The 17,133-nt window shown below is 44.4% G+C and overlaps 1 protein-coding gene across 4 annotated transcripts in view; it reads right to left on the minus strand.

Annotated features, from left to right (window-relative positions):
- The window catches only part of foxp4 (forkhead box P4), a 93,032-nt gene that overhangs the window by 57,076 nt on the left and 18,823 nt on the right, over window positions 1–17,133 (minus strand). For all 4 annotated transcript variants that reach the window (XM_069537723.1, XM_069537726.1, XM_069537731.1 and 1 more), the window contains one exon: window positions 3,030–3,209. In XM_069537723.1, coding sequence (XP_069393824.1) covers window positions 3,030–3,200 — 171 coding nt within the window. In that variant the 5' untranslated portion in view covers window positions 3,201–3,209. Of the gene's footprint in view, window positions 1–3,029; window positions 3,210–17,133 lie in introns of those variants that run through there.

Below are 17,133 nucleotides of genomic sequence, written 5' to 3' on the forward strand. Positions count from 1 at the left end.
CGAAAGATGGAGACACTGGGAGAGAGAGAGAGAGAGAGAGCAAAAGAGACAGAAGACGAAGAAAGGCCGGTGGAGGGCTCTGACGGCTGGAGATGGCTGTGATTTCTCCCAGGTTCCCGAGGGGCTGAGGAAAAGACGGCTTTGTGTTCTGACAACAGCCCGGTGTCAGGAGTTCTGTGTGTGTCTGTGCGTGTATGTCGGTGTGTCTTTTCTGCTCCAGTGCGCACTGGCATGGTGTTTAAGCACCAACACTAGTCTGCACTGCACCTTCAGGTGAGAGACTCAAGCGTGGAGGAGAAGGGAACAAGAGGAGGAGAAGAAGGAGGACGAGATACACAAAAGATTTTCAGGTTGAAGCAAGCAGGTTGTTATACAAGGTTGTCAGGTAACAAGTGTCAGTATAGGGGCTGTCTGTATCAGACGATATTGATTTTATGAGTAGTGAGCTGCACAAGTGTTTACTGATTGTGGTATCAGAGCAGTGCTCACTGGCACTGAATCCCATCTCATCCAGGGGGTCAGGCAGGGTGAGGGAGAGAGGGGTGGGTGATGAAGAGGTGTATGTGGGCAACCAAATGCTGATATACTACGCAGAGACGACAGGGACAAACACACACACACACACACACACACACACACACACACACCAAATAACTCTTTTTTTCTACATGATGTCATGTCATTCACAGTCAGATTTTTTTTTTTACAATGCATTGTGTTACATGTGTTCATTTTATTTTAAGCATTCAATTAGGGGGGGATTGTTGCCATGATCCAATCAGAGCGTACAGGTAACATTAGACTCCGCCTCGTGCAGCAGCAGAACTCACCGCGAAAGAGACACCACCGACACCATAGTGATGTGGTAGACCTTTGTATAGATACTCACAGCAAGTACTTTTACTTGCAAATGTCCCCATTGTGGGACTAATAGAAGATCATCTTATCTATACTGATATTTGTGCAATATCGCCTACTGTGCAAAAATATAAGAGGCAGAAATAAAATTTGAGTAAACAGTTCCAGAGTTCCAGAGAAATATCCATAGTACCGAAGGGCACACCTCTGCCTCCTGACAACTCAAATCTTTTCAATCTGTGCAAATTGAGCAGAACAGAAATCTATAAATAGGGAATTACTACAATAAACGACTGTGTATGTACTGCTATATGTGTGGATGTTTTTGCGAGGTAGGGCTGGGATCTGGAGGAAAGGTTGTGCTTGTCTTTCATGGTCCACAGCGGATAGAAGGAAAAAGAAGTACAGTGAGAGAGAGGAAGAGAAAAATGGATGGAGAGAGGGAGGTATGTTTGTGGTTGGTTACCCGCTCAAGAGAGGAAATACCAGCGTGCACTCACACACACACACACACATGCACACAGGTGCAAAAACATAGAGAGCAGAGACGCGTCCGAGAGAATAAAGACCTGCTTTGTATGGGCTACAGGTTTGGTGTTTATATGTGTGCGTTTGTGCACGGCCGTGTGTGTGGGTCCTCAGCTGAAGGTTGCTGAGAAAGCAGGGTGAGGATGCAGTCAGGAGAAGGAGGGGGGAGAGCAGGACAGGAGTGAAGGGCCTCGAGTGTTCTTCATTCACCTAAAGCTCCATCATTATAATTATGGGGGAATTATTTTAGCAGCAGGGAGGAAACCCAGATTTTCTTTTCCCTCTGGGTTTCCTCAACTAGAAACTCAGCTGGTGTCGGTGAGCCCAGAACTCACATTGACCCTTGCTGATGGGCAGATATCACACACACACAGAACAAAGAGAGAGAAAGTGACCTATTTTCTATATGTTCATAAACCCAAAATAGTTTCTTTATTATAATTACATTTAGTTGCAGCAAATGCCACATCAGTGACTGAAAAAACATGAATCAACATGTGTGTTTCCATCATCAGATGACAACACTCGGCACACATTCCTGTGCAGTTATGGACAAATGACTAATGTAGGGACCTCTGGCTGAAAAAGCATATTTAAAATGCTGTGTGTGTGTGTGTGTGTGTGTGTGTGTGTGTGTGTGTGTGTGTGTGTGTGTGTGTGTGAGCACGCGTCCGTGTGTATTATGTGCAAAAGCCTGAGTCCTTCAGGGAGCAATCAGAAAAGAGCTATGTGGATTTTGAGGGGAATGAGAAATAAAAATGCAGAATTTCATCCAAGACGTTCCGGGAAGTTTGGAAATTCCATTTTACACAGTGGCCTATGTGTGTGTGTGTGCGTGTATGTGTGTGTGTGTGTGTGTGAAGGGGTTGCGATTTGTGTTTGAAAGGGGGAACTGACTAACAGGATGCAAGATATCATTGCTCTAGACACTACATGCAGAAGTGTCAAACACACACAAACACTACTTGTTGGATTCATGAAATGATAAAAACAGAAAGACTTCTCTCCCACAACTGTGACACATGCACACACACAAAAACACACATGAGCGGCCAAAATGTCCTCACTTCCCCAAAATGTCCTCACTCTGTGGGATGTAGGCACAAAATGGTCCTCACAAAGATATCTGTAGGGCAACAGGGCGAAATCGCTTCTTTCACCTATAGGCTGAGCTTCATCTGCAGATCTGTCTTCCATTTTTTTTCTCTGCAAGCAACGTGTAACAAGAAATTCGTGGGAAATCAGTGTATGAATTATGATGGTGAACTTTGTCCCAGTGGAATTAGTTGGCACATCACTAACAGTGAATAATTAAAGCGCCGACGAGCCAACCTGTCAGAGCTTTTCACTGTTTGCACATACGAGGCTGACACCTACCAGAGACTACATGCTGTCACATCTGTACATTATGTAACGGCCCGGTGTTGCTGCTCTTGACAATGTAAAGTACATACTGTAAAGCACATGAGTTGCACAAGTGGGAGGTGTTGCAAAACAGGTCTCAAAAAGCACATACTGTATGTACAGTATGTAAACAACATGTCACCACACACACACACACACACACACACACACACACACACACACACACACACACACACACACACACACACACACACACACACACACACACACACACACACCTGTTGTTGCTGCAGGTGCAGTAAGTCGACTGGACTGATCTCTCCGTTGGTGTCTCCATTAGACCCGCCCTCTCTACCTCCTCCTCCGTCTGATTGGCTGCTGAGGCTGCTGACTCCGTTCTGGTTGGACGGTGTTGTTCGAATTGTCTCAGAGGCCGATTCCACCATCATCACTGGCACCTGAGAGCAGCAGAGGGGTGGGAGGGTCAGTGGGAGGTGGTGGTGGATGGTGCAAAAAACAACACAGCGATTGAACAAAAGTGACCTGGGCAGTTTGAGTAGAAAGCCTTGCTCCCATCTGAGTGAACAAACAAGGCAGGAAACTAAAGTCAACACACGCTGTGAGAGAAAAGTGAATTGTGTGTGTTTGTGTACGTGTGTGTGCATGTGCGCTGTGAAAAGGACTCTTCATTGTGAGGCACCAGCACACAAACATGCCCCAGTGGCCACAAAGCAACACCTGAGGCTGACACTTTTTTCCCCCCCTGCATGTAAATGTGTGTCTAGGAGCGTATCCATAGATTTGGATCAGACGTGCAGCAAATCTAAACTGACAAGGCAGTTAATACTCTGCTATATAGTTAAATAACACACACATTTCTCCAATAATCAGAGGTGGCATGTGCGCACGCTGTGTGTGAGCCATGAGCAGGTTGGCCTTTGAGAAAAGATCTGTTTGATGCATCTTCATAGGGCCTCTCTAATTAGAGCATGTTCCCTGAGCAAAAACCTGACAAAACGAGCCGTTCCTGGATGTGTTGTTGTTTTTGAGAAACAACGCCGTGCAAACACACAGGCACATTTGCCATCGTTAGGAGTCGAAGCGTGGGAGAGGAGACACAGAGACACACACATCCGCGTGCAGAACACACACAAGGCAGCTAATACAAAACAAAACAAACCTTCATGCAAGCACGCAGGCTGTGAACTCCTAATGACAAGCTCAATCTCGTCTTTCTGCCTCATCCAGTTTTAGAAATTAACACACAGGCGCATAGTTTTAAAGGGGAAAGTTCCATTGCTTTTATTTCAGCAACCCAAAGTAGGTACACAAAACGCCATCGAGGCACTCTACCCACCGTCTGTGTGCAACTGTGTGTGTGGATGTTTTTCAGAGGCGTACAACCCAGGCCTTCTGGGGAAACAATAAAAGGCATTTCATGGGAGAATCTTTTGGGAGAAACTTTTTCTTTTCCTCTGAGGAATCACTGAATCTTCTGCTTTTGCCTCAACACAATGTAGATGAATAGAATCTTTTTGTGCCAATACAAAGAGAAAAAAATAAGACATTTTAAAACTCCTACACCAATTTGTCTTTTTTCAAAAAAATGGCCACTGCTTGGAAATCAGTGAGGCCTATGGCTTAGCCTGGAAAACATTTTTTTCTGATATATATTACATACATATACATATTGCTGTTAAATGTTTTAAATCTAATTTTTCAATGTATTGAGGAGCACAAGCCAAATTTTGATCACAATTATTTGGGACTACAAATAATGCCTTAGCTGTTACCACAGCTAAGGCATTAAAACCCCACACTGGCTATTGTGTGGACCTTGTGCTGAGACAGTTTTTGTTTAATGTGTTTTATCATTTTGGGTGAACTAACACACTAGGTGCTAGTGGACAGTTTAAAAGCACATATCACACTGAAGTATTTTTCCTCCCCATTGACTCTCCCCTCTCTCCCTCCTGGCACCCATCTGCCTGCGAAGTTGAGACGGAGAAGTGGAGCTTCATCGTCACACTTGAAGCTATAGTCACTTAATCTCCAACCTCACTTCTCTTCCCGACACTCCTTCCACTCCTTCTGTCTCCTCCCACCTCCATCCAGACCTCTCCTAGGTCAAACTGCTCCCTGAGGTAATATTATGAAGCAAGGCATCGTGCTGGGCGATCAACATATCCCTCTGCACAGTCCACTGACTTTGTACTGCAGTAGAAACTCCTCACATCATAACACGTCTCACTAAGCATGAATCACCAGCCTGCTATACCTAGCCCACTCTATAGCGCTGAGCTGTAATGTACTGTACACCCATCTGCTTCTTACTCTTCCTCATTGACCTTATTAGCAATGAGGGGAGGGGAGATAAAGAGGGACAGAAAGACAGAGCTTGCAGGTGGACAAGGACCTAATGGGAAGGTGGGGAGTGTGTTAAGACTTGAGCGCATGCGCTTTTTTTTTTCAAACAGTCACACAGTCAATGTGGTATGCTCCTCTAAAGGGTGTGTACTTTGTCATATCCTGTAATGGGTGTATATAAGCTGGTGTAATGGAGGTCGGGAAAAAGGCAGGGGCATAAATCTACCCTGAAGTCTCTGATTAGGGCTATAATACACATATACACAATGCTTTAAGTTTAAGTGTTTCTGGTAGCTGCCCGTGCATGAGACCTGCCTCAACCTGCCACTCACTCCTCCTGTGTGTCTCTTTCTCCCTCCCTCCATCTCTCTACATGCTCAGACCCCCTCCATCTGAACCCCTGACCTGAGAGAGTGTGGGGAGAGACATTCCCACTACCCCAAGGGGACCAGGCGAGGGAGGGAGGAGGAGCGCAGATCAGAGAGATAAAGAATGTGTTTGGAGGAGCGGGAAATAAAAGACCTCCTTTGCCTTTTAATTGGGATGGAGAAGACAAGAAGGGAAATGGGACTCAACATGTTTCTGATGACTCGTGTGTGTGTGTGTGTGTGTGTGTGTGTGTGTGTGTGTAAGAGGCTGACACCTGCCTTTGTACTGTAATGGATTAGCTCACAGCACATGCTAGGTGCATGTGTTTATGTGTGTGTCTGGTGTGATTGACGAGCGGAGCGGAGCTGGGATGGCTCCTGTTTCAACACGTACGCTTGTTCAGATGTTCCCGAAAATTTAGCACTAATAATAATCGCAACTCTCCCTCTGTTCCTTCCCACTGCTCAGGGTGTGTGGAGTTCAAACAGGCCGAGCCAAATGCCCAGTGAGCTGGCTCATCGCGGCTGACTCTCAGGCTTTGTTGGAGGGATTGGCTCTGTCAGATTCCTCCTGGTCACTGCTCGTCAGAACTGCAAAGCCAGACCACTTTGACTTTCTGTGAATGGGTGTGTGTGTGTGTGTGTGTGTGTTTGTGTGCGAGCAGGAGTTGTGTACAGTGTGTATTTATGTGTGCATCTGTGTTTACAGCAGCTTAGTGAGATAATAAGTCTTTATCATGTTATGCCTCATGTGGGAATATTTCCAGCGGTCCCAGAACGCCTGTTCTGTTTCCTCCGCCTTGCATCAGCTCACAGGAACGCTGCTTATTAGGCAAAGAACTGAGGGAATAAGGGTGGGAGGGAAAGTGTGGGGAGGATAGAGAGGGAGGGAGGGGGTTGAGGGAAAAAATTGTCTGTACTAGTATCTACACTCCATCATCTATCTGCTTTCATCTGACTCTTGAATTATCTGTCTTTCACCTACTCTCGGCACGCTGTCTTTCCCCCCTCTGGTTATACCTGGTAACTAGTGGCAGGTTCAGCCTCGGGAAACATTAAAGTTTTCACCCTGAAATAGAATCCACATCGGTTATTTCTATAATCTTTGATAGTTCAATCAATATTTGTGAGCAAAGGAGACACCCTAACTGAGGCAGAAATCTGAGGAGTTGGAGCTGTAACCTGTTTGGTAATCAGGAAACAGAATTTAGAGGAGCCTCTGTTGACAATGAGAGGCTGCGTGGATTGATAAAATATTTAGTTTAGCTGTTACACTGGGTTATACTTTATTCCTTTTTTAATTGACAGTCACAAACTAAGAAACATGTGCCCTGGTTGGTACCATTGTGTTCACACAATGTCCTATTTACTGTCAGTGCAGCAGCTCCAGGGTTTGTCTCTTAAAAGCATCAAAAAACAGTTTTTCATTTCTGTGCTTTGACAGGGACAAGAACGCTGACATACAAAGACAGATCATAATTTCGTAAACACTTACACACCCATATTCTCATACTTTCACACTGAGAGCTGGCAAAGGCTCCGCCACTAAATAAACTGTGACACTGGCCCCGGGGGAATCTGCTTTAACCCCATACCCCAGAACAAACCCAACTATCAGCTCAGCTGGGCCTTCATGTCTCCATTAATCACTTCTTAGGTTTTACAAGTGAGCGAGGCAATACAGGAACACTGAGCAGAGAGAAATGCAACACAAGATAAATAAATAAGACACAGCGAAGCAGCAAAGGAAAGAAAAAGAAATAAGTTAACACAGGTTGCATTATTAATCTGCAACTGTGACTTGGAGAGACAAGGTGTTCTTGTATAATCATAGTTTCAGGGCAGAGTTTCCACCACAGCCTGCGCCTCCTATATATCTGCCACTAAAGCACCCTCCGCTTTATCTTTTCATGCAAGCAGATATTTAACTAATAAGGGTTCCTTGTTCACGCTGAGACATGTTGATTCAAAGAGCACGATCACCCTAAATGTGGTTCAAATATCGTCAGAAACAAAGTCTCTGTGTCACTGCAATGCACAGCAAAACGTTTAATATTACGATCATTTAGTCTTTCTCTTTTTTATTTGCTAATTGAGATCTACATTTTTACAAGCTCCCTCTGAAGACTTGAGATAGTATAATTTGATCAGTGAAGTGCTGAGGGAAATGAATCAATGACATTTGATTTGAAGTTTTGGATTAAACATAAATGTATTTTTCAAAAACTGATCGACAGGCTTAAACATTCATATGACTAAAGTATCATATAATTATAGTATTTTAGTATTTTACCCTATATGTTTCAGATGTCTTCTGAAATATCCTCCACTCTCCTGACTGAAAGAATGACAGAAGGCAAAATGAGAGGACGAGAGATAGGAGGGATATCTGCGTGGCATTTCTGGGCTGACGTGCATTAGCTTCGGTAAAAGAGAATGAGGTCAGAGGAAAGCTGAAGAAAAAACACACACACATTCTTGCACAAGCAAGTGCACACACACTCCTGAAAACCAACTGCACAATTCTTTTTTTCCGTCACCTCCCCTTTCCACGTTTGGTTGTTTCCTCAGCGGCTGGCCACATGCTAACACGCTAGCCAGATTTGCAGCAGGATACAAGAGCGGGGTGGCCAGGTAGTCCCTCACACAGAGCTAAAGCTAGCAGCTAACAGCAGCGCTCTAGGCTATTCTGGCTGCCAGCCAGCGCTAACAGGTTGGCTAACAGCAAAGGGCTAATGCTAGATGTCTGCTGCGGCCCTGGCCCTGCTCCAGTGCTAACAGGTGAACTCCATTATCCGGCAGACAGATAGTCAGATGTGCGCCAATATCTACTACTGGCTGGCTGCGCTCGCTGGCTTCAAAGAGCATCATCCGCCCAGAGAGAGGGGCTAGCAGCGCAGGCCTGTAGCACTGTGACCTGCAGTGTGCTGTGCAGCTGGCTAATGAAGACGCCGCGCTGCTGCTGTTGGGGTGTGAAGAGAAGATGAGAAGGTCCCAGAGTGCAAATGATAAGAAAGTCCTTCGCTGCATAAACAGAGAAATGCTTCTATGCTTCTGCTCGACTGTCTGCCACATGGCGCTCATTTGTCTGAGCATTTCAGTGGGCGTTCATGTGTGTGTGTAGCATCTGCACGTGCAGGTGTGTTTTTATTGGCTGTACAGTATGTAACCTGCCATATATTCTGTTTTCTCCCCTCCTCTCTAACGTGTATGTCCGTGTGCATGTGTGAATTGTGTGTCTGCCCGCCCAACTTCAGTTCTCTGAAGACAAAGTCCCTGTTTACAGAGCCCATAAAGATTAGCCTTCCTCGGTCAGGTGGGTTCTGGAGCCATAGGTAAACACACAGCACATTCCGCACCGATGAGATCGCTCCGTATGTGTGTATGACCGGGGCAAACATACACTCCTGCCTTCACCTCGACCCTTCCTTTAGAGTGCAGTAAGTGATTTACCAGCTTGCAGACTGCTGTCTGTTAGAAATACTGAAGACAGACACAAAGATATGCACATATACACACACAGCACACACAAATATTTGTAGAAGGAGCGGACTTCGTGCACACCTCATTTATCAGGGCCTAAAATCACGAGTTGTACATTCCTAAAGAGGTAAAGCGCACGCGTGTGCATGTATGTTCACGTGTGCCAGTTGGAAATCATCCTGTGATCATGAGGATGAAAAAATACCCAGCTTCCCCTTCATCTCTCCTACCCTGTCCTGAGAGGTAATGGAGGCTCAGGTCAGGCTATGACAGTCGACATAGCTAATACGCAGATTGTATTTAACATGGTGGAACAGAGGTGAAGAGGGGAGGTGGAGGAATGGAGGGCAAGAGGCAGAGGAGCTCGGAAGAAAGCGATGTGCCTTTATTTGGATCTGAAACCAGCTAGAGCGCCCCGGAGCAATTAGCAGCTCTGTCCTACGAGAGCTCTTTATTAGAATGACCTTCACAGCAAGGGGGAGGAGGGGAGGGACAGAGAGGGAGAGATGGAGAGAAGAAGAAGAGAAATTTGGAGAGAGAGGAAAGGGTGTTCGTGGGGAAATGGACAAACGTCATGAAGGTGAAAAGATGACTAAACTGAGACTTATGTACAATAAGAAATGTTCCTATTAGCGCATGATACGTGCTGATGGTGTATGAGGAATTTGATCTGTTTGACCCTTAGTGCACCATGTACCAGAAAACTGGGCTAGGATTTATACATTTACACACATGCACAATTTCAGTTTTTAGTCTGTGAAGCATTTGAAATCTATTTTCTCTATAGAGTGTGTGTGCAGGTGCATGTGACCTGTCAGGAATACATGTACGCTCCATCCTATTAACCAATTAAAAATATATTCTATTCCTAACACCAATATCTTCCACTTTTGCCAAATAAATGACTAACTTCCTAACTTTAATTACATGGGACAATTTATAGTTGATTGCGTGAAAAAGGCAAAAACTGTGAAAGGAGTTAAGTATATTTTCCCAAGAGGCATAATTGTTGTAGTTTCCTTTGAGTGAGACATAATTTCATTATGATCAAAATTTGCATTACTAAGGAAGATGAAGTGAAAAGATTTAATAATACCTGAAAATGAGCAACAGAGTCTTAGAATAAAAAGGGGGTCACAATGGATTTTAAAACTAGTGGTGTATTATATATAAATAAATAAATATCAAAGTGGACATGATATAATTTTATACATTGGCTTTCAAGTCGGGCACTTTGCATTTCCTAGTTAATTAATAGATTGGATCAGAGCAAGTTTAATCAAATATAATTGAATAAGTCCAAAGCAAAAAAAAAAAAAAGCAAAAAAAAAAAGGGCCAGACTTTAAAGGAGACATGCGGAGAAAATGATAGCATGTCCACTTTTCAAATTAATTGAATTTTAGCACTTTTGAACTTGGTCCAAGCTGTTACAGAGGTAATTAATTCATACCCTATCCGAAAGTGCTAAAACAAGATGATATCCGTGAGTATTCAGTGTGGGAGTGTGTGCACAAACACACACACACACTTTTTCTTTCAAAAAGAGCAAAATAAAAATCAACACTGTTACACCAGTGACAGTCTGTAATGTATTCCATGTAATTGTTAGTTTTCTTCTTCTTCTTCTTCGAGTTATCTTGCTCTGTTCTTCTCATACTTTTGTCTTACAGGCCACAACTAAAATATTAATAATTTCTCAGGCAGTTCTCATTGTATTAAAAAATGTCTGCTTTATAATTTATCAGAGAAAGAAAAATCTTTGTTATAGTGACAAGCATGCTAATTAATAGAAGTAGAAGGAACATTGAGAGAAGTCATACTAATTTGGAACATGCTAATATTAATAGAATAATTTATGGCACAGTATAAATAAATTAATAGAGTAATTCATTTGAAAAAGGGATGCCTTCAATTCAATTTAGGAGAAAAGAGAAGAAAAAAATGTCTGCCTCCTGGACAAGGACATTAATAACAGTGCTCGATCACAAGAAAGAGAAAAAGGAAAGACAAACTAAACATGCACGGTTCACTTTTAAAGTGCATTAATATTTCAGCCAGTTAATGAAAATTGGATGAGCAACACTTGTATTTCCTGCCTTGTTATTTTTATTTGCTGTTTAAGGACTTTTTGACTGAGACATTAAAGCAGAATCTGCATATGGAGGTTTTTTTTAATTTTTAAATGAGATGCCTCTTACCACTGGCTTCATGTAAACTAACAGCTGTGTGAAAGGCAGCAAGTGAGAGAGGCTGAGAAATAGAGGAAGCCACAGAGAGAGTGAGAGAGACAGAGAGAGAAAGTAACAAAGACAGAGAGTGAGAGAGAGAGAAGTGGACTGGGTCATTACTATCCTTATTACTCCTCATTAAAATACACCCATCACAAAGACATTCTGCTGTGTCTGTGTCGCTGTGTGTGTGTGTGTGTGTGTGTGTGTGTGTGTGTGTGTGTGTGTGTGTGTGTATGTGCGAGCCTGCAAGGATACTCATGTGACCGAGCATGTGCGTGCACGTGCTTCTGCTGTTCCTGATGTGCACATGTGTCCGTATGCAAAAGTGACAAAAAAAAGAACAATATAATTGGAGAAATGTACGCAGTAATAATAGGTATTCAGAAAATGATAATTCATATTAAACAGGGTGCACAAAGTCAGCCTCATTTGCATGTTTTAGATTATATGCATTTCAAAAGTAATTTCCGCAGGGCATATGAATGACATTAATTCCCGGGCGGGTTCTGCTATAGACCTCAAACTATCAAACACTCAAACATTTAACAGATGAAAAAAAAGAGGGAGCTGGTGCCTTGGCAAGGGGAGATTTCAAGGTTAAAGTATTTGAATGTGAATTTTTAAACTTCTGTCTTGGTTTGTTTAAAGTTGCTCCACAGCTAGACTAAGACTTCCATTAATTTGGAGACTCATTGAACCACAAATGTTTTTTTTCTTACTCAGCTCTATGTTTGCATATGTGTGTGCGTGTGTGCGTGTGTGCGTGTGTGTGTGTGTGAGTGTGTGAGTGTGTGTGTGTGTGTGTTTGTGTGTGTGTGTGTGAGTGTGTGTGTGTGTGTGTGTGTGTGTGTGTGTGTGTGTGAGTGTATCCTGTACCAGTCCGAGAAAGACACCTCTTCTCCTAATCCACCAGTGTTTCCTCAGCAATAAGCCTGAATTGGTCTGACTCACTTGTGAGTCATGTGCTCGTGTCACTCCAGAACCAGACTGTAACACAGTCCACCAGAGGAGAAGGAAAGAATATAGACAGAGCTCCAATAGACAACATGAACTGACCCTATAGCTGATGGAGGGGAAAGAAAAAGTGATGAAAAGGATGCGAAACAAGGATGTGGTGAGGGAGGGGTGCAGGGACAATAGGAGGAGCAGGGGGAGACGGAGAGGGAGACAGAGGGTTCCCTCTCCTCGTGTGTTCATGCCGAGAGGAAGACCCCGGGGCAGGAAACAGGCTGGCTGAATGTATGATTCCAGTGGAAAACTCTGGATGCCATGGACAGCATTCTTTTCTTATTAGGGAATCTGTTCTGCAGCCACAATATAGCGCCTGACTCATTACTGCGTTTGTGCGTCTATCAGACAGACACACACACACGCAGACCATCAAGATGTTCTCCACCTGTTATTCTCGCTAAGTTTTGGCCGACGCACAAAGTCATAGCTGCAGTGAAGAGGAGGGGCGGACAGCCAGAAGAAAGCAGATACGAGGGGAAAGCTAAAGTGCTCAGCGCGTCTGTGTCTTGTTTGTGGTTTGTCTTCATCTGTAAACAGAGCTGCTGCTGTGAGTGTGTTAGCATGTCATTATCTCATTAAGAATTGATGGCTTCTGCACAGACGGTTCAAACTGTTTTGTTTGTGAGCATTCAGCGACTGATGTTGTACAAACACAACAACCGCAAAAACACACATATCCTACAGCGCAGCTGACACACACGAATTCAAGAAAATGGTAGTAAACTGAAAGACATGCACCGTCTCTTACTAAACTGACTCCCTGCTAGTGTGCTTAAGAGGATGCATTGATGGGCAAAAAAAGGCCACTTCTCCCTCATCATCCCTACATACCTCTCCCCTGACCACCTTTTCTAGCTGCTGATGAGTGAGCCTTGTCAATGATGTGGAAGATTTTGAGAAAGCAGACTTCAGACACTGAAGGAGGGAGTGGGGAGGATGGGAGTGTTTCAGGGGGTAGCAAAAATGGGCTAATTGGGGCCTGGGAAACATGTTTGTTTTCTCTCTATTATTCTTTTTCCCCCTTTTCATTTTTTTCCCCAGCCAGTCACAACAGATCTGTTCATCTGAGGAGGACGAGCGGAGAAAGCAAAGAGGATTAGATTCTGTAAGACAAAATGTATGCACAATAGATGCATGAAGACACCCATGTGGACAGATTTGAGGTGTGTGTATTGAACAAGATCTGTCCGTCTTAACAAAATGACCAACAGGGTGCTGGGCTCTCCGATGGTCCACTCTGCATTATCAATACACCGCTGCTCGCTCTATTCAGCAGCAAAGAGCTTTCCTACTGCTGCAGCTCCACACTGGATCAATGTTATGAGCAATGCAGACAAACTGCTGCTAAACAGACTGGCCCCTGCCTCGAAGGCCCGCCACCGCACTGGCTCCCCCAGGCTTGGATAGTTCCACTAATGGAGGTCTCCGGCAGGGCCCCCGAGGACTCCTTACCACCAAACAGGCCCCCAAGGATTAACCCCCCTTTTCTCTTCAGTTTCTCTCTGACATCCCCCTATCCCTCAATCATTTCTCCTTTCACATGGTGATATTGACTTTGTGCGTCTTTAATCAGGACCAGTGACATGTCCTTAAGCGTGCATCTGCATGTATTCACATCCATACTAACATGAAATCTACAACTGCTGCAAAAGCAAAAGACTGTAAAAGTACAGCTTGACTGTATCAGGTGGGGAAAAAAAGAGAGAACAAAAACCCTCTCTCGCTCCCCCCCTTCTGAACCTTGCTGGGATCTCTCACCACATGACTCCTGACTAGTCATTCTCCTCACCCCTACATTTGTCCTCTCTAATAACAGTGAAAAAAGCAAGAGATGAAAAAAGAGCGATGGAAAGAACCTGCATATTTGTCATTTCCGATTGTTTACCTTTTTCACGGCAAATTGATTTTTACATCTCCTGTTACTGGAAGCTCTCTCGGCTCGACTGCCAGGCCTGTCTGGCTCTGGCCTCGGCTGCCAAGCCCGTCTTTGGGCTTTATGACCTGGCTCTGGGGAGGACTTTTAAGGCTTTCAACTCACAAGTCATTTCAGTGATACAATACTACTTTTGTCCAAACCACCTTTGTTGTTTTCTTTCTCTCCCCATTGCCTCCCACTCTCTCTTTCTTTCTTCTCTTTTCATCTCTCACTCTTAAGTCCTTGGGGTGAGTCGCAAAAGCCTCTTTTCTTGTCTATACCTGTTTGTTTGCAGAAAAGGTGGACTTGTTGCATCATGATGTGCTGACTATCGAACAGAGAAGGCGTGCTACAGGACACACACACACACACACTAAAAACCCTCCAGTTGACGTTTAAGGCTCACTGTGGGCGAGTCAGGTTGAAGCAGGCTAGAGTTTCACTGTGGTGGCCGGGGCGGCTCGCTGTGGTTCGGATCTTCCTGGGTTCTGGTGGAGCTGAGGTTTGCCTGCAGGGACCTCCAGTGAGCCAGGCAGCAGGCCTGAGCTAAACTGAGGCCACAGCCAGGAATAGTCCTCAGTGCAGAGGGCAGGCCTAATGGTGTGTTTGTAAGGGCGAACCCAAACAAACAACCTGCAGTTTGAATTGAAGGACTGAGGGAGGCTGAGGCCAGATGCTGTCGAATGGGAGAAACACACACAAACACACAGCGTGTATGTATACAGAGGAGCAGAGGCTGAAATAGACTTGTGGCAAGAAGTAGTGCACCATGTACCTCCTGACTAAAGTCAAGGCATCAACCTCAGTGCACACGTCTGAACTTCTGCCTTACATAGCCTCTGTGTGTGTATTGTGTGTGTGTGTGTGTGTGTGTGTGTGTGTGTGTGTGCACTCATGCTAACCAGGGTCCTACAATTTCTCTCAATATTCACACTAATGAGAGAAAACGGCCAGAAAACCTCTTCTGTAATTACTCCCCGGGGAGCCAGGTCTCAGCATGGCCATGGTGCATAAACAAATACACACACACACACACACACACACACACACACACACACACACACACACACACACACACACAGATATACAGTAAGCTGACATGTATGAAACAGCACAAGGCTGACATTTTAATGTGTTCACCTGTTGAAAAGTGGGAGCATGTGTGGGGGGGGGAAAGAGAGAATAATACCAGTAATAATAAGAATATCATATCATTAAGGGAGGTGATCTGCTAATTAGATGTCTGCCAATCAAGTGTGTGTGTGTGTTTGGGTGTGTGTGTGTGTGAGTGAGGGAGGAGGAGATTTATAGAAAGAGAGAGAGATTAAGGGGATACAGAAAGTCAATGTTTTTATAAAATTACTGTCTTTGTCACATTCCATCACTTCTCATATCTGACTTTTCTGCATTTAACAGCACCTGTATGTCAGCCAGTGTTGGCCTGCAGCGGCTTCTGACATGTACAATAGTCTTATTCAGAGCGTGCACACACACACACACACACACACACACACACACAGAAAAAACACAGCCATCATATGTGAAAACCTGCTGAGGCTCAGACAAAGCAGTGAGATATATGACAAAATCATCAAATCAAATCATCATTTTGTCTGTCTGAGACTGAATATTTGAGAAAAAGGAGTTCTGGAGGAGCGCACACACACACACACTCTGCTCAGTGTTTGTGGTGGCGAAGCACAGCTGGTAACATCTGGATGTATTTTACAAGTGTTTACATTTCCAAAATGCTGAAAAACTACACAGAGAGAGGGGAGAGAGACAGAATTCTGAAAAACACTGCAGGTGCCAGAAGAGTAATAAAGAAAGGAGCAAGTCCCAAAAGCAGATTGTTTAAAATCTATCACAGTGGAGTTAGTTCACTGACATACACACAGACACACACACACATGCTCGTAACCGTTGGCCAACTGCAGTTATTGCCATAATCCTAGTCCAACAATAACAGACATCTGGTGCACTAATTGGCAGACTACAGCTTCTACGTCTACGTTTTTGTCCCATCAAGCTTCCCTTACTGCAGCCACTCAGATGAAAATGGAGACTGCATCAGTGTGTCCTTACTGCTTACCAGCTGACAACCACTCTTACGCACTTACTGCTACACACAACAGAGCAATTTCCGCCGACACACACACACACGCGGAACAGCTGCATTTCCATTTTACTTCCCCTAAATGACGAAAACACAAAAACAGTTGGACTCAGCCTAATCAAGACTGACATCGAGTGCAGCTCTGTGAGATGACGTCAACAGTGAAGGGAGACGTGCGCACACACACCCGCACACACACAAATAGTCTATAGGATGTAATTTCAGTGATTGAGTGTAATTTACTAGTGTAAGATGAAACCAGAAAGGGCAACAAGATGGATCCTAGATCAAAAAACAAACCATACACACTGCGTTGGCAAGTGAAACACACACACATTCGCTCAACCTCAGACACACATTCAAAGTATCCTCAAAATGAACACACTCACTACGACTTGTGTTGTTTTGATTGGTAAAAAAGCGCAGGTTGTGTGAGGTGGTAAGACTGATGATGTGCATGACATGACAAGAAATGAGTATTTGAATGTTGTCCCACACAAAGTTTCCTTGGGATCACTCTAATCTGCTCAGGTATGCCACTTTCCCATGGCCTACCCTAACCTCAACACTCTCACACACACACACACTCTCACACACACACACACACACACACACACACACACACACACACACACACACACACGTACATACACAGGGGAGATTATTAAAGCGACCTCGTGGCACATGGAGGTTTCTGATGGATTTAACATCAGGAATGATTGTTAACTTTTAGGACTAAAAAGACTTGGAGAGACTCCTGAGAAAACTGGAGCTCTTAGCCAGACACACGGATCACATGACAACCGGGCCGCAGCAGCAGGGACCCCTGGGAAAACGGCACAATACCATCGCTAAGATCACACAGACTCCGGAGCCGAGCGGTAACGAGG

This window comes from Paralichthys olivaceus, chromosome 2 (assembly GCF_024713975.1).
Source record: "Paralichthys olivaceus isolate ysfri-2021 chromosome 2, ASM2471397v2, whole genome shotgun sequence".
NCBI lineage: Eukaryota > Metazoa > Chordata > Actinopteri > Pleuronectiformes > Paralichthyidae > Paralichthys > Paralichthys olivaceus.